General features: G+C 35.7%; 1 protein-coding gene across 1 annotated transcript in view; it reads left to right on the plus strand.

The window, feature by feature from the left end:
* The window catches only part of AFG1L (AFG1 like ATPase), a 160,183-nt gene that overhangs the window by 85,355 nt on the left and 49,280 nt on the right, over nt 1–25,548 (plus strand). Inside the window, exon 7 of the mRNA XM_019658969.1 lies at nt 17,527–17,609. Within this exon, the coding sequence (XP_019514514.1) occupies nt 17,527–17,609 (83 nt within the window). The remainder of the gene's footprint in view (nt 1–17,526; nt 17,610–25,548) is intronic.

Here is a 25,548-nt window from a genome sequence, read left to right on the forward strand (position 1 = left end):
AGCCGGCGACTGATCTGCCTCTCCTGGGAAGAGCGCAATGATGGTGCCAACTTGGGCCAGTGAAGCAACGTCCTCCACAACTAGACTGAAGACCAAAATGACAGCAACTTGTCTGTTCCCCTTCTCCCAATTCCCCAGCACTGTTCTCTTCCCCCCAATACCCCAATAAAAATCTTTAAAAAAAAAGAATAACATGTCTTAAATGTATATTCATTGAATAATATACATTGAATATAAGCTCATGGTAAACATTGTTTAAAATTATTGTAGTTGAAAGGAAAGAGAACCAATTGATATTTTGATCAGCCGGATAACCTTAGTTTAATTGCAACTGGCTACTATTATTGTCCTTGTTGATAAATGGATTGCCTGGCAAGAGTTGCTATTCTCATCTGATCAAGTTCCAGCAGTCCATGATATTTTGGACAGGTGTTTTCTGTTTGGCTAAAAACCTATCTGTTCACTCTATCACTTACACTTACATAAACCATTGTGTTTCATTAATTCCATAATGAGCCCTGAAAGAGATAAATGCTATTCACAATTTTTAGAGTTAAAAAAAAATTCTCCATGTGAATATCATTGACTTTCTTTTTATGATTTTCTTAATCAGTTTAACAGTATGGACAAATCTGAAATAATCGCCCCATGAGAAATGTTGCTGTGCAATGTTGTGGTAGTGTTTTTGCCATACAGTGAAAGATTCTATTATAATACCAGTAATGGAGCGCTTGAACTCTCATTCACAATCACATTTTAGCAAGCATTTCTTTTTCTTAAGTTTTTAAAATTTCTGTTTAAATTAGTTAGTGGATTAATAGATTTCTGAAATGATAACTGTAAGCTGTCAAAAATAACCAACAAGGCATTCTACAGTACAATTTTTTCTTTGATGAATGTCCGATGATAAAATAAGAGAATAATAAGATTAGCATTAAGTCTTATAAGTGAATTTTCTTTTTCCTGTTAAAGAGTCATCCATTTGGAAAGCATCATAATCTGATTTGGTTTAACATCTGTTGGGTTTAAATATGCAACATATAAAAATACTTTATAATCTGAGGTTGTAACAATTTTATTATTACCATTTTTATAATATTTGCTTAATGTTCAAGTAATGACTTCATTTCTTCTACATGGTTGTTAATGTTTCTCAACTGTTGTTATACATCCTTTATCTAAAACTTAAAAAAAAATTAAGCTATGTATTATTAGCCTTTGTGTTTTGTTTCCTGAGGAACTTTTTTCAAAGGAATCACACATAACAGTGAACTCTTTGAGAATATTCTCATGGTGTGATCTCCAGTTATAAACTTTAGAAAAATTGTTTATAACCTTTAGATAAAATGCTTCAGTGTTCAGCCTTTGTTCAGCTACCTGCATTATGATTTATAGACTTGCTAAATGTGTATCTGCTATTTTTCCCTGAAACAATTTTCATTTCATTAGTACAACTGATTTGTCAGTTTGATCATTATAACTTTCAATACTGGAACTTTCACAGGGCTAAATAATCAGAATCCGCCTTTGAGGTCAGTGTCAGCCCCACTGACCTCATCTGTGCTGTCACCTGAGTCAGGCTGGCGGGGATTAACCCTTTGTTAGTGTGATAATGTCTTTACTTATGAGTTAGCTTTTTAATACTTAAGCTTGAAAGAAACAAAAGACAGAACAAAAATAATAGACTGAACTCCTGAATTGAAAAGAGCTGTGGCTTTCCTCCACAAACCACTAAAGTATGCATTTGAATTATAGTATTTAATATTTTAAGATGTAAAAATGAGTATTTGACTTGCAAATCATTCTATAATTACCAAGTTTTAGGCTAAATAAATTAAGGAAACCTACCCCAGATAGTTTCATAGAGTAACTTATTTCATATAGGTGTGAGAAAATATATTTAAGAAAATCGGCTGTAGTCACAGGCATTAACTTTATTTGTGATGGTGTTTTGTGCTGTGTCTTTGAAATTACTAAATATCTAGAATAAAAATTGTGATGTGGATTTAAAATGTAATTCTTGTCTTTCTTCATACTGGACTGTCCATCTTGTATCAGCCAGGGCCTTCCTATGAAAAGTAATTTGGGATGAATGCCTTTTAAAATAATACTTTCTGTAATTATCTTATATAAAATGAACATAAAGATTTTCCATGAAATATATAAATTATATACCTGTATTTGTATAATTATATAGTTACAGATTTGTCGCAAACTGGAATATAGCAAGCTATTGCTTATATGTAAAATATGTACTGCTTAGGTTTTGAATTCTTTTCTCTTAGAATAACAAATAGTTATTTTTGGTCACATTACAAGAAATCAATTCTCTGATGACAAAAATGGTTTAAAGGAAGAGTGTCTTAAATATGAATTAGTTGTTTCTTTGACTCATGAGATAAATTAGTTTAATTACATGTGGCAATTTTCTTGGCTAGTGATGTAATGTGAAATAAAATTCTCCCTTTCCCCTCCCTGAAAACTCAAGCCAATTAATAGAACTTTTAAGCTCTTTGTCATAGGCCACCATGAAGGTCTGCAGAGAAGAACTTTAATCCAATAAACATTTCATTTAGATCATAAAAAGAAAGCGTGAGGAGAAGCTCCTGTATGAGAGGGTGTTACTATGATTCCAGCCGTGAAGAGATGTGAAGAATTTGCCAAATTAACCAAGAGGTCCTCATATTTAAAGCATAAATGTGTCAAAACTAACAGAATAATTATTTAATTTGCTTGAACTCTATATTGAGAAAACTCTAAAAAGCCACAACTGTTTTCTTCAAAGCCTTCACTGTTAGGCTGGATGGACAGGGCAAAGGGAGGTTGTGAGAAATCCAGATAGCAAATAACACTGGCCGAAGCTGGTCAGAAAAGGGAATAGATAATTAGACGTAATTAGCGTGTAAGAATTGTTGTCTCTCTGCCCTTAGCTTGAATAAATTTTGAAGAAAAAACCCTAGTGGTGAAAATCCTTTGATGTAGGAAGAGTCATTGTGGCTTGGCAGCATAAAGGCAGTGTTTTATACTTCTTACATAATGGTTGTGATACAGAAAGAGTGAATGGACTCTGCACCCCCCTGTCTGCTTTATAGCAAAGACTTTTGGATTCTCTTGAAACAAAATGCATCACAAGTTTTCAGTTGTTAGTAATGAGGTAGCGGACCTCATTATGCTCAGAGGAAGCCATCTTTAGCTTTTGTTTAAATCTTAAAATCACATTTTTTTTCTTTCTGGGAAATCTGTTTTCTTAAATCAACACTTCTTTTCCCTTTGTGTGTGTGTGTGTGTGTGTGTGTGTGTGTGTGTGTGTGTAACTCCAATAAGGGAAAGGAATGATGATCTAGAAAGCTAAAGGGAAGAGTTAAACAAAAATTACGATATAAAAGAGCTACGCATTTTTGTGTTTTTAATCCCATATGAAAAAGATGCTTGCTGTATTCCTTTTTGCCTCCGATCGGTAAAATTCTAGTGAGGTTATTTTTATAATAAAATGTGTAAGAAAACGTTTAGGAAATGATTTTAGATTGGTTTTTGAAAGAACTTATTTTCAAAATGAAATTACATGCAGTACAATGCTAAAGATGTTCTTATTTCCCTGTAGTTAAGTTTCTAAATGGAAATTAGTTTGGTTAAAAATATTACTCAGTAGATTTGCCATAAACTTTACTTATTTGAGGGCCATCGTGGGAATACAGGTTTGGGAACCTAGCTCTGTGTGAATACTCTGTATCTGCTATTGGGAAGACAAGAAGTTATTCTTGAGAAAGCATTACATTTGTTTTGAATTTTTCTAAGACCTGAAACAATAAATCACCTAAAATGGAGTACCAATTTTTTCTGGTAGTTGAATCATGTTCACTTTGACTATCTAAAATATTTTTTTAAAAGAGAAATTAGCTATTTCAAAACTCTAAAGTAAATCATGTATTTTGGTGGGGGCTGCTAAAACAATTTACACATTATCTTCAATATCAAAATAGTATCTGTAAGTTTTATATTTCTGATAGATTTTCGCCCTCTTCCATGAGCTATTTTGGAATTATATATATTTAAAAACCTACCCTTCAGATACTTAAGTGTTCAGATCTCCATCTAATTAATAGTCTTAACATTTTAATTATACGACTTTCTGCAGTAGTCATCAGTGATCCATTCCTTAATGTGTCATCTAAGAGCTATTTTTGTAAGTGTCGCTTTACTTTAGTGTATTTTTATTCTGACATTTTGATTCTGGATAGACTTCTTTCAAACCACAATGCTCTGAGATGCTTTCGGCTACTTAACCCATTTTGCATATTTGCCATTTGTAGAATAAAGTAGCCTTTTTTACTTGAAGTTGATTTGAACTCTGAAAGGCAACACCTGAACATCTCACAAAACTGGATAATTACGGCTGATTGTGTTTTTCAGGTATAGGTCACAGGAAATTCATTTGGGGTAAAGTATCTACAAAGCTAAGAAATATGCAGATTTTCTGTTGTAGGATTGTGTAAAAATTATTTACAGTTAATACTTGCATAAAGGTTAGAAAGGTTGATGAAGTGATATTTAGTTTTGCTTTACTATTCACTGCATGTCAGAATGTAATTATGACTGATTCATGAAACTGTCTTAGAAACGAACCATCTTTATTAAAATGCTGATCAAGATAAGAGCCGACAGTAATAAAGAATAGAACATTTTAGTCTTGTTGCTTTTGAATGATTGCTAATTACCCCAGAGGTCATGTATAGTGCTTGGTAGGATTCATTGACATTATTTCTTTTAAGTCTGCTGTTTCAACAACATCTGAGCATGAAGACAAACTGTGCACATCCAACAATAGTTTGGCCAAGTTTTTGAGGCTTCAAGACATCTAAGAAATCTTTTTCTGCCATAGTAAATTTAGCTTCTCTCTCTCAAAGTTATAATATATTAGAGGTGCTTGGAACAAAATACTTTGTATATTCATTTAGTATTGATCTTGTCTACACTTGTCATTTTTAAGCTGGTGTTAAATAGTGTACATAGGTTGTTGGGACAATATCCTCTCTGAATATAAACACAAACATAAAATTAATAAGAACAAAATATGGAATGGCACTTAAATTAGAATCCATAGAAAGGACTTCTTGATGTATAATCAATCATAATATACTCTTACTATCAGTGGTTAGTATTCAATTTGTTTTTGTTTTTATTAAATGTGAACTTTGTAGTTTGTCTCTAAAGACATGTGGATGTCCTTATAGTGTCATCCTCAGCCAGTAAGAAATAATGATTGCTAGGATCCATTTATTATAAAGGTATAATTGATTGACTGAATAAACTCTGACAATGTCTAAAATAACATAAATCATTAAAATTCTTAATAACTGAAAGTAGAAGAAACCACACAGTCACATCATACATATTTATGTGGTTTCCATGATACAGCAGAAAAATAATGGGTTAGGAAGCAATCTTTGTTATGTCACTGACTTTGGGAAATTCTCTTGAATTCGTTTGAGTTGACATTTCTTTCTCATCTGCCAATGATGGGATTTGACTACAAGATGGCTAAGGCTCTTACTATACTATAAATTTTCAAGAAGATTATTTCAGAAGTTTACTTGAAAATTCTTTCTTTTGAATTAGATAGATTTCCCCCCCACAAATATTGTGCTAAATGTGGTGTTAAAGTCCTAGGCTAGCTAGCCTACAAAAGCTTAATTGCCCCAAGTAGCTCAACTATTATACCTTTGTAAGATAAATAGCAAAAGGCAATATTCAGATTTCAACATGCATTTATTAAGTGCTTAGTCACTGGAGTTACAGTGATGAATATTGTCCTGAGATGAATCCTGCCATCAAGGAAATCAGGATGTTCTATTAGAGGAAATAGACACCAACAAATAATTATAATATAGTATAGAAAATGTACTACAATATAGGATGAGTAAGGAATGATTAACTGTGTATTGGGAGATCACAATGCTAACAATGATGTAAACCTGCAATATATCAAGTTAAAACAATGAATTTTAAATAAGTTTCCTATTTTCTGTAATACTTGTGATAGTGGAGGATGAGTGAACGAAATGGAAATTTATATGAATTCTGAATAGACTCCTGTGTGTAGCTAAAAATTTCAAAGGTTGATGAAACTTTGTTTTCTTTATTTCAATGTATCACTGCCATCACTCTTGGCTTAATAATCATGCATATGATTTTGTTTTGCAGAGGAAGAAAGCTAAAAATGGTTTCAGTGTATGTGGGAGAAGTTATCTGACATAGAACTAAATGAGTTATGAATAGTGAGAGCTGAGAAATATAGAGCAAGGAATATGTAGAAACTCTTTTTGAGGGGGAAAAGGGTAGTAGGAAAGGGACTGTACTCTAAGTTATAACCAGAGGTTAAGAGAGCTTATTTAACAATGAAAAATATACCATATTTCCCCATGTATAAGATTCACCCTTTTTCGAAAAATTTGGGGTCTAAAAACTGGGTGCATCTTATACAGTGGTTGTAGATTTTTTTACTTGCATTTCCCACTTTTTTTGCACTTGTTTTTGCGCTCATATAACCACTGTATAAGACGCACCTAGTTTTTAGACCCCAAATTTTTCGAAAAAGGGTGCATCTTATACATGGGGAAATACGGTACTCACTCTATGTGGAAGGCAGAATGCAAACATAGGGTGACACATGTTAGACATTTTATAAGTTGCATAGTGCCTGTAAATAAGGATAATCTTTCAAACTCTTTAACAATTGGTACAGCCTTGACATACCAATTAGATCAGATACTGGGCTGTGAACACTCAGTCACGCCATACTGGTGTGTGCTAGTTAGTACCAGCCTTACCTGTAAATAAAAAGGTGTGTGTGTGTGTGTGTGTGTGTGTAATGAGAGGGTGTTAAAGTTTGAAGGAGCCTTGGAAACATTTATCCCTCCACCTTGTACAGTGGAGGCAACTGAGGCTCATGCCTAAGGTCATTAGCCTAAGATTGCCCAGCTAGTGGCAGAGCCAGGTCTAGAACCCAGACTTCCTGCTTTTTATTGAGAATCCTTTTACCAAACCATGTTGCATGATGTGTGTGTGTGTGTGTGTGTGTGTGCGCGCGCGTGTGTGCGCGCGCGCGCATGTGCGCGCGCACGTGCGCACACATATGCACACACATGTGTGTATATTTTAACATTGCATATTCAGTATATACATTATAATACTGTCTTTGGGTAGAATTAATTATATTCTCAATTGCTTTTATCAATAAGGAACTCTTTATCTTTTTTATAAAAATATAATCTACCTTATTAATCCACCTTTATTCATACACAATGATAAGTTAAATATAGTGATATCCAAATCTTGTCTTAGCTAATAGCTTAGAATTTACTCTTCAGATCTGTTATCAGAGATAAGAATAAGTTGCAAGATTGACTCAATTCATCCCCTTTCTCTTCCTCTTTTCATCTTCAGATAAAAGTGCTAATGAACAGTGAAATGACAAAAAGTTGAGCAAATACAATGAAGAAAGAGCAGAAACAGAATTTAGAATATTTAAAAATGCTATCCTTGATCTAAAAGTGTTAATATCAAAGTCTCTGAAACTAGATGGGTTATTTTTGAAGCTAAATATTTTATTGAGGTTTAGTTTTTCTTTATTATTCCAGAAGTTGTGATTATAGTATACAGGGATCACATGCTTTATGGACTTTGCGTATTTATAGTATAGATTTTCTTTTTTTTGGATAGAAAAGTTATTGTTTACCTCTGCTCATTTGTGAAGAAGGACAAATCTTGTGGGTAAATACTGAGTTGAAAAAATAGATTTCGTAAAGCTGCATATATGGTGAGAAGTTCCTGTTAGCCTGGAGATGTATTGCGCAGCTCCTTTAGTGGAGAAAATGAAAGCTTACAAGAGCTGCAGTTGTGCACTTGGTAGCATAGTTATAAAAGATTCTTGAAAGGTACATGGAACTTCTTTCCAGTCTGTGATATATTTTTCTTATGTTTTTTTTTCTTTTCTTTCTCTCTTTCTTTTTTTTTTTTTAACCTCGGGGATGAGGACTCTGGTTTTCTTGCGTAAACAGTGGAAGAAGCATAGAATATTAATTAAAATTCTGTTTGTTATGACAGAGCTGGAAATGTATAATGGTTGTCATTTCAAAAAGATAGCTACCAGCTTTTTCAAAGCACCAGTATTGGGACATTTCATGAAGTTTTCTAAGATCTTTCCTTTTATAAAATTTCATGAGAGATAAATGAATGCATCTATGTTAAAAAATATACAAACATCATATAAAGGTATATAATAAATTTCAAAAGCTCTTCCTTTACTTCTCTTCCTTTCCCTATTTCCTCCCACCTTCCATCCCAATCTCATTTTCACTTCCCTCCTCAGGAGTAGTCACTGTTAAAAATTTAACATGGAGGAGTTATGTCCGCATCATGGCTGAATAATACATCTCTTATTTGTGTACTCCCCTCCTCCCCAACAATTTGGCATCCATCCATAGACAAAAATGCCTTTGTGGGAGCTGTTGAATCCAGTACCATACCCAAGGGATCCGGGAGGAGGCTCACCCACCCACGTGTCAGGTAATTGCGTACAGACCTCAGTCTCAATGGCCTGTGAACCAGCTCCAGCCCCTCTCAGCTGTGGTCTGGGAGACCCTGGAAAACCCACTATCATACACAATCACCCCAGGTTGAGAGAGCCTCTGTGGATGTCCAGGTTTCTAGTGGAAAGGTTCCAGCACAGTGTCGAAGCAAAAAACAGTAATGAGTTTGGACACATTGGAGGGGGTAAGAGGAACAGTTGGACTTTACCTGCATGAATCATCCCCCAAGGCAGCACAGCTTAAGGCCAAGAGAGATCTTCTTGCCCTGTGATTTCTCCCACAGGGCAAAGTAAGAGCATGTGAGAGATCACTTGGCTTCCCCAGCTGTGCAGGATGCTGCCAAAGAGGCTCATTTCTCTTTTGCCCTATCCAGAGTACTCACTTAGTGAGTTGCTTAACTGGAAGGCAGGAAGAGGCTGGGAGAGCAGCAGATTGGACTCCTAAAGGACGTTAAAGGGAAGCAGATCCTACTAACTGCTTCATGGACATCATCAAGAAGCCCACCCATGAGCCACTGGGACACCTTGCCCACAGATTCCGCCACTTGGCCAAAGGGCATCCTCAGCCCTGTGCACACCTCACACACATGTTCTACAGCTGGCGCTCTGTATACTGTCCCGATGGTGGTGGAGAGAGTGAGCTTCGGCAGATGGCTAGTGAACATGCTCTGGGCCAAGGAGAGACCACAGACTTGAGCTTTACTGTCACCTTTGGAAAAACAAAAGGGAGGCTGTCAGCACTTGGCCTGGTGCATTGCAGGATGAAGAGAAGGAATATAAGCTTAAGAATTCCACCATAAGAGGGAACAAGAATTGTGGAGCAGGTGTATCCATAGAAGGTCTGAGAAAACCTCAAAATCCCTAGCAAGGCTGATGGAAGGTACTTCTCTCCTGGAAATAATTAGTAAAGACTGGAGGAGGGGACTGCTACTTCAAATGAGAAGACAGCAATGCAACACTTCAAGGAACATGAAAAATCAAGGAAACATGACACCGCAGTAACCTTCTAATAACCAACCCAAAGACATGGAGATCTGCAATTTACCCCATAAAGATTTCAAATAGCTGTTTTAAGGAAACTCAGTGGCTACCAGAAAACACACAAAGACAATTCAACAAAATCAGGAAAACAATAAATAAAATGAAAAGCTTAACAAAAAGATAGAAATCATAAAAAAGAATCAAATAGAAATTCTGAAGCTGAAAAATACAATGAATGAAATGAAAAAAAATGCAACAGAGCCTCAACATCATCATCCTTGATCAAGAAGAATCATTGAGATTGAAGACAGGAACTTTAAAATTATCCAGTCAGAGAAGAACAAAGAAAAAAGAATGAAAAAGAGTAAAGAAAGCCTACATAATCTATGGGATACCATCAAAAGAAACAATCTGTGAATTATTGGGGTTCCAGAAGGAGAAGAGAGTGAAAAGGGGCAGAAAGTTTATTTAAAGAAATAATGGCAGAGAACAAACTCAACTTAAACAAGCTCAACTTAAGCTCAACTTAAAGAATCCTCTTCAAGACACATTATAACTGTCAAAAATCAAAGACTGGGTGCTGGGATCACAAAGATGAACAACAGACATGATCTTTGTCTCATAGAACTTAACAGGCTTGATACCCAAAACTGTTTCTATTATTTCAGTCATTACAGGAAAATTTCTGATATTTTATGTGCAGTATAATGTATAAATAGCTGGACAAAGTCTCTAAAAAGCTGCCCCGTATCATTTTTGTGTGGGGTTAGGTTCTAAGTAAGCAAATCCGTTCATTGCAACATAGCTGGTTCTCAAGGTACCAGTCAAGATGAGGCCTTGTTCGGTTAGCATGTGAGCAGGGCACAGCACAGGTAGGGCTTCCAAGTGAGCTGACAGAGGACATGTGCACGTGTGTACCAGAAATCATGTGCAAAAAGGTCGGTGGCTGCATTATTTGAAAGAGCTAATAACTAGAAACAACCCAAATGTCCATCAGTAGAATGAATCAATAAATTGTGGTGTATTCACGTGGTGGATATAACACAACAATCAATAAACTACAGCTATACACAACATGTAGATGGGTAAATCTCACAAACATAAAGAAACCTGATCACAAAACAGGGCATACTGTATGATTCCACGTACATAAAGCTCCCAAAACAGGCACAATTCTATGGTGCTAATAGAATCAGGATATTGGTTACCGTTAGAGAGCTAGAAGAAGATATTAGGGGGGCTTCAGAGGTGCTAGTAATGTTCTATTTCTTGAGTGAGCTGGACACTTATAATTTGTGTACTTTACTGTATTTATGTTATACTTATAATAAGCTTAAATATGAATAAGTTTATGTATTGGATTTTTATATATCGCTGCTTAAGTTTAAAAGTAGTAGCACATAATTATTTTAAATGAGGCCGAAGCAATTACCGGTATCTTAGAATATATAGCTGCTGCTTTGGTATGTACATCTGAATGTATACCTGCCTCCAAAAAAAAAGAACACACCTACTGAGTCTCCCACCCTTTTTTTTGGTTCAGTATCTTTCTTGTACTTTTATTTGTCATTTATTTATGGAATTGTATTCTTAACAAACAAGATAGTACAGTATGCAGTATAGCTTTCCTGTATTTAAAGTTATTTTTCTCATAGAACTTTTAAGATATCAATAATAATTAAGCATAGAACTGTGTATAATATGACATCTATCTATCTGTCTATCTATCTATCTGTCTATCTATCTATCTGTCTATCATCTAGCTATCTAGCATCTCTATGTGTAGGAAAACCTTGAAAAATATAAGCTACAAGCAAACTTTTTTCTGAGAAGGGGATAGATTTTTATTTTTGTTTTTAAATTTTTAATATTTGAATTTTTTACAATGAGCATGGATCACTTTTTTAGTACAAAAAAGATAAATTTATAAAGAATGATGAAAAAAGATAGATCTTAGTTCTTTAAATATTTTATTTCTTAGATCTAGGAAGTCTCAGCCACGTTTTCCTTTTATGTTTACTTATTAAAAATTTATAAAACCAATGTTGAATATTGCCAAGAAAAACTCCAATAATTTTGATTCTTTAAATTCCTATTTAATACACTCACTTAGATAAAGACATAAAACTTTGATTTATGTCGCTTTGTTCTCTTTTTCCAAGTTTTCTGTAGTAAGCAATATTACTTTTATAATAAAGAGTATTTAAGGTAGGCAAATCTTTTAAAAAATTTATTGGGGTGACATTCATTAATAAGATTATATAAGTTTCAGGTGTACCATTCTATAATACACCACTTGTATATTGCATTGTGTGTTCACCGTCCAAAGCCTACTCTCCTATCACCATATATTTGACCCTCTTCACCCTCTTCTACCTCCCCTCTCCCCCCTTATCCTCTGGTAACCACCATATAGTTGTCTGTGTCTATGAGTTTTGTTTGTTTGTTTGTTTTGTTTCTCTGTTGCTTTCTGTTTTATATCCCACATATGAGTAAAATCATGTTTCTTGTCCTTTTCCGTCTGATGTATTTCACTTAGCATAATAATATCAAGATCCTTCCATGTTGTTGCAAATGGCAGTATTTCATCTTTTCTTATAGCTGAGTAATATTCCATTGTATATATGTACCACATCTTCTTTATCAAATCACTTATCAAAGGATACTTAGGTTGTTTCCATGTTTTGGCCACCATGAATAATGCTGCAGTGAACATAGGGGTACACACAAGTACGTATATCTTTATGGATAAATGTTTTCAAAATTTTCAGGTAGATACCCAGAAGAAGGATTGCTGGGTCATATGGTAGCTCTATTCTTAATTTTTTGAGGAACCTCCATACTGTTTTCCAAAGGGACTGCACCAATTTACATTCCTACTGCAGTGTATGAGGGTTCCTTTTCTCCACAGCCTCTCCAGCACTTGTTATTCCTTGTCTTGTTGATGATAGCTATTCTGACAAGTGTGAGGTGGTATCTTATTGTGGTTTTGATTTGAAATTCCTAATAGCTAGTGAAGTTGAGCATTTTTTCATATATCTGTTGGCCATTTTTATGTCTTCTTGGGAGAAGTGTCTGTTCAGGTCCTCTGCCCATTTTTTAATTGGATTGTTTGTTTTTTTGTTGTTGAGTTGTATGAGTTTTTTGTATATTTTGGATATTAGCTCCTTATCGGGGGCATTGTTTACAAATATCTTCTCCCACTTGGTTGGTTGACTGTTTGTTTTATTGATGGTTTCTTTTGCTGTGCAAAAGCTTTTTGGTCTGATATAGTCCCATTCATTTATTTTTGCTTTTACTTACTTCCCTTGCCTTTAGAGTCAAATTTATAAAATCTTCTCTGAGACCAAGTTTCATAAGTTTAGTACCTACATTTTCTCCTATGTATTTTTCATCATTTCAGGTCTTATATTTAGATCTTTGATCCATTTTGAGTTAATTTTTGTATATGTTGTTAAATAGTCTAGTTTCATTCTTTTGCATGTGGCTTTCCAATTTTCCTAAACCATTTATTAAAGAGGCTTTCTTTTCTCCATTGTATGTTTTTGGTTCCTGTATAGAAAATCAGCTGCCCATATACATTTGGGTTTATTTCTGGGCTCTCAATTATGTTCCATGAGTCTTTGTGTCTATTTTTCTGCCAATATCATACTATTTTGATTATTGTAGCTTTGTAGTATAATTTAAAGTCAGGGAGTGTGATACCTCCAGCTTTGTTCTTTTTTCTCAGGATTGGTTTGGCTATTTGGGGTCTTTTGTGGATTCATACAAATTTGATGATTTGTTTGTTCTTTTTCTTTGAAAAACGCCAGTGGGATTTTGATGGGGATTGCATTATATCTGTGTGTTACTTTAGGTAATATGGCCATTTTAAGTATGTTCTTCCAATCCATGAACACGGAATATCTTTTCATTTCTTTATGTCTTCTTCAGTTTCTTTCAATAATGTTTTGTAGTTTTCAATGTATAAGTCCTTCACATCCTTTGTTAGGTTTATTCCTAGGCATTTTATTCTTTTTGTTGCAATTGCAAGTGGAATTCTTTTTTCATTTTTCCCCCCTGACATTTCATTGTTAGAATATAGGAACGAACACAATGGATTTTTGTACATTGATTTTGTATCCTGCAACTTTACTGTATTTGTTTATTGTTTCTAATAGTTTTTTGTGTGTGTGTGAGGCAAATCTTTATTGTTTCAATCTTTGCTCATGAAGTTTATATATTGTGGTTTTAAAGGATTTTCTCCACAATATTTATTGTTCATTTGTTCCGTCTGGGAAGGGAAAAGCCAGAGTAGAATCTATATAAAGTTATTTTGTGAGATGGCTATTTTTCTAATGGTATTATTCAGAACTGCTAAAAATATACACAATAGATCTTGAGGAAAATGCGAACTGCTGAAATATGGTTCTTTTAGTAGTACTTTGTCCAAAGTTAAAGGCCTTTGACTCTTGAGTATGTTCCCAGGAGTGTGTTAACTCCCTCCTTTCCCTCCCCAAACTTCCTAGTTGCGTTTTTGGATTGTGTAATTGTATTTGTCCTTTGTATATGTAAATATACAAACTATTTTAAAATAAAATTTCATTTGGTGGCTGATTAGTTTTATGCATTTGAAATGGGTGATGATAAGAGGTCACAGGTCTTGCAAATATCCCTGAAAATGAGGAAATGACTTAGAGATCATGCCCTTATGACTAGATTCATTCTCAACTTTGAAATATCTTAGCTTTCACCTTCCTCCACCCTTCTGCAAAGTGTTTCAAAGAACCTAGTTTAAGGAAATAAAATCTGAAAACTGGAGGTTTATTTTTCTTTAAAAATATAAACCAAGCGCGTGTTAGTATTTTTCAGACAATTAAGAGCTAACATGTGAGGGCTTTGGTTATAGCTCTTTTGCTGCTGATTAGGTATTCCTCAGTGGTGATTAGGGAATGTACAAATGCAATCATTTGGTAGGGCTTAATCACTCAGATGAGAGAGAAGTTAGTTACCCAGAAAGTGAAATTGAAGCTTGTATAACTTCCATTAACCTTATTTTTTTAAGGACAAAAAAATAAAGAAGAACATTTTTTTACTAAATTAGGAATATTGAGTCATATAAGATAAATTGTAGTTTAAAAGAAGTAGAGAACCTGGGCAAATACATGAATATGTTGCTATACTATTTATTATACTCATAATGTCTGTGATACAGATAGCTTATGAATAATTTGCTCATATCATACCAGGACAGATTTCCCTCAGAGAAAGAGAGTAAGAAGTGCTACTTAAGTGCCTCTCCTTTTTTTCTTTGTACTGGGTGGCTGAGCACCCCCTATTATAGCATGGAAAGTGGGCAGGAAGAATCTCTTTTCCCAGGTTTAGGACTTGACTCCAGGTTCAGAAGAGAGATATATATGGCTATACCTTTTATTTTTTACAGGTCATTTGAGGCAAGGGGGGAGTGGAATGCATGTATTTGGGCAAAACCGTAGTTTTTTCTGGTGAGATGGGTTACAGGGCCTGAGTTCTGAGAGTGAGGCCTGGGCAGTGGGTTCGAACAACTTGGAATGATGAGCTAGGGATTCTGTATGGGGAGGCCAACAGGCTGTTCGGGTCACCATTGTAGGGTGGCATGACTCTGTTAGGTTAAGGTGCTGTTTTTCACATGTGTAGTTCACAGCCTCAGCTTTGTAGGCTTCCCCAGAGGACCAGCTTCCTCTTGGGGATTATTTTATATTAATCAAATTCACAACTGCTAATATATAGTTGACCTTTGAACAACACGGGTCCACTAGAAGTGAATTTTTTTCAAAGAATACTGTAAATGTATTTTCCTTATGATCTTTTTAATAATCTTTTCTCTAGCATCCTCTATTGTAAAACTACAGTATATCATACCTATAACATGAAAAATATGTTAGTTGACTATTTATGTTATTGGTAAGGCCTCCAGTCAATAGTAGGTTATTAGTAGTTAAGTTTTTGTGGAGTCAAAAGTTATATGTGGATTTTTGACAGCGCAGGGGTCAGCACCCCTAAGTCCCATGTTGTTCATGGATTAACTATATAAATCAAAATGCTATATCTACTCCAGACTTCCGCCCAGATGTCTAGGCCTTTATTCCTAGGGTGACCAACTGTCCCAGTTTGCCCAGGGCTGTCATGGTGTCAGCACTGAAAGTCCTGCATCCAGAAAAATTCCTCAGTCCTGGGGAAACCGCAGAGTCCGAGGGGGACGGTTGATCACCCACTTTACTTCCCTGAGCCTATAGCAGCTGCAGCATGGGGAGAGGGGAAGGGCGTTCTCACTGCCACTGTGTGCGGCCTCTTCCCTGCAGTGCAGATGATAAACAGCCCTCAGCCATTGCGTAGCAGTGCAACCCAGAATGCAATGTCAGGGAGGAAGAATGTTGCTACCTCTCAAGCGTGCCCTGATATTACTGTCCTGATGATCTATTGCTGCATAACAAATGACCACAACATTTAGAGGCTTAAGACAATGTTACTTCCTTCTTTCTCCTGGTTTTTGTGGGTCAGGGATTTGAGAAAGGCTCTGCTGGCTGTCCTGGCTCCCTCAGCACCATAGTGGCTATAACTGGACAGCTGGGGACTGGTCAGACACCTCTGTCTTCTTGTCATCTCAGAGTCTCTCCAGGTGGGCTCTGTGTCTGGGCTGCTTTGGGCTCTCATGGCATGGTTACCTCCAGGCACTTTGATACCCACTTGGCTGTTCAGGATTCCAGAGCAAGTGTTCCAGCCAATGAGTAAGAAGCTACCTCGAATGTCCCCTAGTATATTATTACATAGCATCATTTTCACCATAGTCACAAGATTCAAAGGGGAGGGGGGAGATAATAGATCTTATTTCTTCATGGTTGGAATGTCAACATCACAGCACATGGAATGGAGAGGCTACGCGGCCATCTTTGGAAAATACAGTCTGCCACAATTACCATGGCCCAAAAATGCAATTTTAATTAATAAAAGTAGTGAAGTTGTTAAAATATAATTTTTTTCTCATGAATTTTTATAAAGCAGTTTTCATTTTTTTAACGAAAGATCAGTCTGTAAATGTTTTAATTGTTCTGAAAACCCTTGCTCATCGTTGTTTTACTGGAATGAATATGCATCTATCTATCTATCTATCTATCTATCTATCTATCTATCTATCTATCTATCTATCATCTATCTGATATATAACCCCCTTCCCCTCAAAAAAAAAGCCAGCTGACCAAGATAGGTATAGCAAAAGTTCATATGCTTTTGTTGTAAGAGTTTTAGGGTGTGTGTGTGTGTGTGTGTGTGTGTGTGTGTGTGTGTGTGTGTGGTGTGAGATTCTATGCACATATGCCCCCTGGGGTGGGGGGATAGAAAGGAAAGAGTAATTGGGAGAAGAGGACATTACTAGCACAGGATGACTCAGGTTGAAGGGAGGTGTTCACAGCACGAAGGAACTCTGAAGACTTTGATGGATGGAGAGGAACTAAGGGACAAGGGCAGTGGCAGTCATTTAGAAGTGAAGGGCAAGTATACATCTAGCATCACTTTAACATGATCATCTGGCTTAAAATGTGGATACAAATGTTCTTGCCCAACTCTTAGGCTGCCTCTCCCACTGTGATGGTTAAGCCCCATGAATTATTCTTTCTCATAGCCTCCAGCTTTTTACTTCCGGGTAATGGAAATTGGGATTAAAAAAAAAAAAAGTAAAGCAGTTATATGGGGAATTTTCTGACAGCATAATTAGTAAAGTTTCAGGAAGGCATGCTTCAACTCTTAATTTTTTTAAACTGTTTTTTTTACTTGATAGATATTTACTATAACTTTTATGAATCTTACATGAGTTATGTTATTTTATCCTAAACGCATTATTTTATTGAGGAAAATTTCAAAAATTAAAACATTTTGATAGTAGAAAGATTATAATTCTAAGCCAACACTTGTTTAAAAAGATATTTTATGTGTTTGGATTGTAGAAGTACTGTAATACGGTCCAGCTAGACTCTGGGATAGATTACCGGAAAAGGGAACTTCCTGCTGCAGGAAAACTCTACTACCTGTAAGTTTCTTTTTTTTTTTTTTTTTTAATTTTCTAAGTTTACTATCTAATAATAAATCAGGAAAAGATGAGAAAAACAATCAGAGTAATTATTAGAACATGAAAGGCTAGTTCTGAAGCCTGTGATTTTTGAAATACAAAATGTTATAATATTAACTTCTTTGAACCATTTTTTGCCATCCACATTTGCATGATTTATAATGTGTGATTGGATGAAACCCTAATTAGTTTTTTGGGGAGGAGTGATGACAGATGGTTAGAAAGTAATGAGTATCCTCTCATAAGACACTCTAATATTAAGAGAATATCTTTATTGTGCTAAAGTAATTAGTTATTTGTGGGCATCTTCCAACAAATGTGCCATTTATATTCCCTGGAAATTGTTTTATTTTGTCAGACAGCCTGTTTGTATTTATCATTGTTTATTGACTTCCATACATAACTATTTCAAATATGTATACAAGAGTACAAGTGGATAGATTTTGTCTTTTTTTAATTTATGTTTTTAATTTAAGTATACTTGGTTACAATCTTATATTGGTTATATTAGTTTCAGTTGTACAATATAGTGATTCGACATTTTTATACCTTACAATGTGATCACCTCACTAATTCTAATAGTCATCTATCACCTTGCAAACTTATCACAATATTATTGATTATATTCCCCTTCCCCTTTTTTCTTTTAAAAGCAAAAACTTTCCTGAGTAGGACCGATTTATAACAATACATGTCATCAGCACATGTAGTTAATGCTGAAAAACAAATATAGTTTGTTTTAAAATGTCATTTATGAGAACCTGAAAAGGAAAAAGTGCTTCAGAAATGCAAACTGTTGTTTAGTATATGCTGCCAGTGTTTGGCACAGAGTGTGTTCCCAGCAAATAGACCTGTCTACGGGCTAATTGTGATTTAACTCAAAGGCATGTTTCTGCTAATTTAAACTTTGATGACAGCGTGCATGTGAGAGATTCAGAAAAGTTCTGGTGTCTGCCACCTTGTAAGCAGAAGTACTTTACTGTTTTTGAAGCGGAAATTCGCTAGAAAAATCACATAATTAAAATTTCATACTTTACAGTGCACCAAGGGGACTATTTCAGTGTATTATTCAGATTCGGATGATTATTTATAGGAGGTTCTTTATCTGTCCTTAAGTACTTTGTCTTTAAAGTACTTTATAATTTTTAAAAATTCTTATAGCTCTTTTTTTCTTTTTTAACTTCAACTCTCCCCGCACCCGCACCCTCCCCCCCCCCACAGTTTTGTTTATGTTTATGTTTTCTGGACTTTTTATTTTCCTGATATTTGCAAGCTTTCCCTGATTCTTTGCTACCTATTTCTTGATGTTCCAGATATATTTTATTATTAATTTATTATTATTCTCTTCTACAAAGAAGGTAATCCTTGTTCCCTCTTTTCTCACAAAATATATCTGTATGTGGAAGAATTAAAATATTTTTTTAAAATTATTTATTGTTTTCAGTTACAGTTGACATTCAGTATTATTTTATATTAGTTTCAGGTGTACAGGATAGTGGTTAGACATTTATATAATTTATGCAGCAATCCCCCCTCTAGTACCTACCTAGCACTATACTTAGTTGTTGCAATATTATTGACTATATTCTCTATGGTGTACTTTACATCCCTGTGTTAAAACATTCTTCCAATGGGAAGTTCCCTAAATAAAGATAGTAGTGTGGGTCTAAATCATATTTATTCCATAGTGCTAGAGAGGTCCTGGTGGAATTCACAGATGAAAAGGCTGTTTTGCTTGGAGCGTAGCCGTTTTCTTTCTGACCTATCTTGTGTTGCCCCTTCCTCTTCCTGATAAAAGTAATACAGTTCTAACACAATTAAATTCAGGTTGTGCTTACAACATCCACTAGAGGAAAACAGAATCTAACAACACCCCAGAGCCCAGGAAACAAGAATCTACAAAGGATTCCATGAAACTCTGAAACAGCTTTCTTAAAATACATATAAATTCATGCAGTCCTCAAGGATTAAAGTAGATTTGATCATGAGTTTAACATCAAAAGGGCTTCACCTATGGTAACCAAGAAGAGCGAGTGTGGGGGCACACCTAAGTCAGCCAGAGGGTAAGGCAGATATGAGTCCCAAAGGAGAATTAAGAATTAAAATCGTCTCAGAAGTGGGAGAATAACACTAGGGACCAAGACAGGTTGCTAAGGATGTAATTTATATTGTTTCATGTGAGACCTTGGGTAGAACTTCTTTTATGACAGAGTAAAAAAATGTCCTGGGATCATATTAACATTTCTGATTTAGTTAGATTTCTTTTTATCTTATAGGAGAACACTAATTTCCCCCTGTAACAGATTTTAATGTGCCATGCTATATATTGTCCTATTAAAGCAGTGCTTATTTTATTACTCTCTGCTTAAACATCTGGAATTGTTTCCTGAATATGCAATTCCAGACTACCCCCTTGTCAATTTCACTAGCATCCCAAATACCTGAAAAGAAAAACAAAATTTCTAGCTTCCCCCCAGGGGAAGACCAAGCACTATCTCAGAATTTCATATAAGCGGAATCCCATGTACGATCTTTAACTAAATAGAAATATTCATTAACTCAGTATTTTATTAGTCTAACTTTCCAAAAGTCAAATAAAAATGTCCCAAAACACAATCCAAATAATATCAAGAATTACTAGAGATTTAAAAAACTACCCCAAAAGTTGACATGAAACAACTTCTATGGTTTATAATACTATCTGGTTTATACAAGAACGAATTCATACAAAGCATTGTGTGTTTGTATGTAATCTATCTCATTTGTAGTTTTATATCACATTAAATCCTTGAAATCCTAGATTGCCTTTATAAAATAGATTCCAGATGTTTTTAGCCTATCCCAAGAAGTTTTCAATCTCATATAAAACAAACTCAGAGAATTTAAATTAGCAAGTTACGAGCTGCAGAGAGCTTGAGTGCAAACACCCAAACTTTTGCATAGATTAAAACACCCCATGGTTGTCCAGTTTTTCATTCTGTTGTAACCACATGGTCTCCCCCGAGATGAGCACAAAGTCATTTTCTTGCAGGTCGCTTGTGGATTGGGCTCAACAAGATCCCCATGTGTGGAATATAGATTGCCTAAATCCAAACAGGTCAACCAAGCATTGGGCTTGGACCAGTAATTTGTTTTGAACTGCCTGGTGTTTTCCAAAAGTAGCCTCATCCCATGCCTTCCAGAGAATTTAACTGCTTCAGATTAGCTCTCTGCTTGTGGGCAGGTGACACTATAAGTTACCATTTTGTATATGCAGTGAGCATTCTTTTCAGACAGGAATCACCCTGCTGAGGGTTGCATGGGATCTGTCACTTCTGTGAATGGTTATGGTTTCCTAGGGATAGGAGGTCAGATCACCTTGGACTCACCCTCTATCTCTGTCTCTTCCTTTTTCATTCAGAAGCTGAGTAGTACAATTTTTTTCTGCTAAGTGTGTTGAAGGAACTGGGGTTGGGGTGTGGGAAGAGAGTTCCTGTGCAAACGCCATTTCTCCATCATATTCCCATACAAGCACTTCACCTTCAGCATAGAAGCCATGGCCTCAGCAGAAGATTTTAAACTGAACCAAAAGGGATGGGGGGAGGTGTTGGGCCTGGGATTTGATTTTACCCTGCTTGTAAGCGAACAGGTTTACCTGTTCTTGTTTCATGGATGCTGGCAGAAGACACAAGAGACCTGGGTGAGAGACATGATTTTAGTACTCTTGGCACAGAAAGCATGTTGTGTTGGTTCCCTCCTTGCCCCCTACTCCCATTGTGGGGTGAGTTTTGCTGAGGGCCAAGACGGATGCCTGCATAGGCAGTGAACTGTGTTATAGGAGAGGAACTCTGAGTTTGGAGAATATGCTATTTTGTAGCCAGAAGTAAGCAAGCTGGCTTTTTGTCTCAAGATATACATTGCCTCATCCCTTGAGGTTTCTTGCTGCAAACACAACCTTGAGAAATGGTTGGGTCCTTGCATTCTTGGCTCACTCAGCAAGATGTATAGGTGAGGGAGAGACCCAGGGAGGGGCTGTCTCTCCCAACAGGAGACAGACTTTTAACCTTAAAGAATCCAGGCTTTCTCCCTTTATTTCATTTGGCTCCACTTAAGTCATCCAGTACTTCAACAAAAGTGCATCTGCACACGTTATTCAGTTAGTTATTCACTTCAGTTAAATTGTCTCAAGACCGATTTAATTCCATGTATATGGGGACTATGGATCATACTGAAAATGATGACAAATGTAAGTTACAACTTTTCAGACACAGCCCCAACATTCATATATTTATGCCTGGCCAATATAGTACATCCCCTCACCCATCTTTTGAACAGATTTCAATAAGAAGTTTCTCCTTAAATACCTGTATCAATAGAAGATTCATGTATCAAATACTCTTAATCTTCTACTTTGGATACTTCTATTTCTGAGAATATATCTTTGAACACCCTTTAAAAAATAGTTTGTTTGTTAAAAAAGCACACAGCTTTAAGGTGATAGCTCTGTTTTAAAAGGTCTGTGAAAACAAAGACTGGAGCTCATACAAGTTAAAACATACTTCCTCAAAATAAAAAACTTCTTGTTTTTTGTTTGTGATACTCCCTACACACACGCTCCCACCCTCAACTGAAAGAAACAGATCAATGAAAATTTAAGACATTTTTTTAGCTCGACTGTTGCATGTTCTCATACCTCAACTCTGGAAGGGATCTATCTTCTTCCTGGAAAGTTGCCACCCTCTGGCTCAGCAGATTCTCTAGGACATCCCCAACCCCCATCATTACCATTCCAGGTGTTTCTGACCCAGACATTGGAATCTATAGTTTCAGTCTTAGTTCTTTTTACCAGTTAGAATGCCAGCCCCATCATTCCCTCTTTCAGTTCCCACCAAAGAACCTCTGAAATATCTCCCAATAGAAGCAACATGAAAATTGTTAAATCTAGCCCCCTTCTGTGATTTGTTTCAGTTCCATATACAGGACTGTTCATAGTCCCCCAGCAGGCTGCCTACATACTCCCTTGAAACAATTTATTTCTCATCATCTACAACAAAGTTTTTGTAAACGCATTATTCTAATATGGATGTGCTGTGCTCCTTTTCCCTTCAGTTCCCGGAATTCTCTCATGGATCTTTTACATTCATATTCCTACTTCTGACACTAGTTTGCATGGTGTCACCATGGAACAGTGATGATATTAAAAGGAAAATACCACACAGTTCAAAGATATAATATATTTAGCAGCAAAGGATACAGAAACATATTCATAGGGAGATAGCTGCACAGAACAGAAGACAACATAGCATATTCTCATTTAAAGTTGTAAGTTTTTCTCGCCTGTGAGGGTCCATTAGCTGACAAACACAGCAACTGATGAGGACAAGGATCACATCAGGTCACCTTTGCATTCTTGGGTTGGTAGGTTGGCAAGAGTCTGGCTATGTGCCTGCCAGGTATAATTACCAGGTGCAAACACTAGGACATGCCTCAATGTATATTGTCTATTAGTGTGAATCAGAGGGGTCAGTTTTACATCCTTCGTCAACACTGACACTAGGCTTTCCTGAAGTCTATTCCTCAGAGGGCAAGGGACAGAATTTCTGCCCCTGGAAATTAGAGAAACTGTCAGTTTCATGGGGGCCAGGCAGTTGATCTGGTCAATCTTTCAGTCTGGGAAAGGGAGGAAGACCGTTGGGGACATTTTTGATGTATACAGATTAAATTTTATCCTTTTTAGCATCATGGTATAGAACATACAGGTTTATCTACTTAAGAGATAATTATATCATAAACAAAAATCTTTATAGATAACATAATAAATGTCTAGGATGTGCTTCACAATAATCCATGGTGGGGGCGTGAGGGAAGGGATAGATGAAACCAGACTGGCCATGTATTGAGTGGGTGATTGTTATACCAGGCTTATTAGACTATTGTCTCTACATGTATATTTATGTGCAGTTTTCCATAATGAAGAGTTTTTTTTTTAAAAAGGTACAAAATCTATGGTTTTTTCTGATCACGCTAGTGAAGGTTTTATTAATTCTATTGGTCTCAAAGAAACAGCTTTTGTTTTACTGATTTTCTCTACTGCTTTCTGTTTTCTATTTCATTGAATTATGCGTACTTCTCTTTATTATTTATTTTCTTATTAAATTTGGATTTAATTTACTCTTCTTTTTCTAGTTTTTAAAGATAGAAACCTAAGTCCTTGGTTTTTAAACCTTTCCGTTCTCCTTACATGAGTATTTTAATGCTATACATTTTCTTCTAAGTACGAATTCCAATTGTATCTCATACATTTTAATATGTCTTATTGTCTCTTGTGATTTTTTTCTTTGATGCATGGGTTATTCGTTGTTCAGTTTGCAAACATTTGCTGATTTTTCTATATACTTTCAGTTACTGATTCCCAAATTTAATTTATTATGGTCAAAGAACCTATATTATATGGTTTGAATCTTTTAAATTTATTGAGACTTGTTTTATGACCCAGAATATGATGTATCTCGGAACATGTTTCTTGTATACTTGGAAAGAATGTGTATTCTGCTGTTGTTGGTAGAGTGTTTGTTCTTTAAATGTCATTCAGGTCAAGTTGGTTGACAGTGTTGTTCAAGCCTCCTGTGCTCTTACTGATGTTTTCCCCCTTCTTTTTCTATCAATTATTGAGATAGTGGTGTTGAAATTTCCAATTATAATTATGGATTTGTGTATTTTTCTCTCTGTAAAACTTGGCACCTGGCTGGGTTCCTTCTCCTAGAGGCTGGAAACTCTCACTAGATAGTAAATTGGGGCTCACCTCATTTGTTTCCCTACCCTTGGGGATCACTATCCTGTGCTTCCTGTTACCCAATGTGTGAAAACTATTGTTTCATATATTTTAAACAATTTGTAGTTGTTTTAAAAAGGAGGGCATATCCGGGCCCTGTTACTCCATCATGGCCCAAAGTGGAATTCTCCAATCCATAGTCCTAAAAACTGGTAAATGAAAGGAAAGAATCAAGTTTTTTCCCTGCCTGTTTTAAAAGAACCGATCCTTAGTATAACAAAAAGTAGTGGATAAGGAAATCTTATCTTTATAGAAGTTTTCTAGATATCAAATGAAAAAAGAATGAGAAAATTAGAATAGGTTTAGAATACAGTAAGCCCCCAATTTATGAACATTCGAGTTGCAAACTTTCACAGATATGAACAGACCTCGCATTACAAACATTTGTAGATGTGAACAAATCACGGAAGTAGCTCACCGTGTCTGCCGGACATTGTCACAGTTGTGCTGCTGTGTGCTTACTGTACAGTGCGATAGTGTACAATAGTACAGTGCTCAATCAGAGCCCAGGAAGTCCGGAAGCAAGAGGAAAAGCAGTGGTGATGTGGAGGGGACTACCAGGAAGCGTCAAAGGTGTATAAAACTCATTTGTCGGACTTACTAACGAATCCAACTTACGATCGTTTTTCCGGAAGTCGGGGACTTACTGTATCACCATTTTGCAAAACACTCATAATTTGGATCTGGTTAATGATTGTAAGTTCTATGATAATTGCTCTAGAAATGGAACCTGAATTTGATCAATTTACAGGAAATATTAGGGGCAATGGAATATTTTAAATGACATCACAGGAGTATATTCATCAAAAGTAGACTGTAAATTTTTTTGATTACATGAATAAATTTATAATAAATTGCTTTTCAACAAATAAATAAGAAAGAGAGAGAGAGAGAGAGAGAGAGAGAGAGAGAGAGAGAGAGATGGAGAGGGAACCTATAGTTTAAAAAAGACTTAAAGAACATATCAACCAGTTGCAGTGTATTTGGAACCTGAATTAAGCAAACTGTAAGAACAGAAACAAAACCAAAACTATGAGAGAATCAGAGAAATGCAAACAGTAATTGGTATGTCATGACGCTGGAGAACAT

Source organism: Hipposideros armiger, unplaced genomic scaffold, assembly GCF_001890085.2.
Source record: "Hipposideros armiger isolate ML-2016 unplaced genomic scaffold, ASM189008v1 scaffold_292, whole genome shotgun sequence".
Taxonomy (NCBI): Eukaryota; Metazoa; Chordata; class Mammalia; order Chiroptera; family Hipposideridae; genus Hipposideros; species Hipposideros armiger.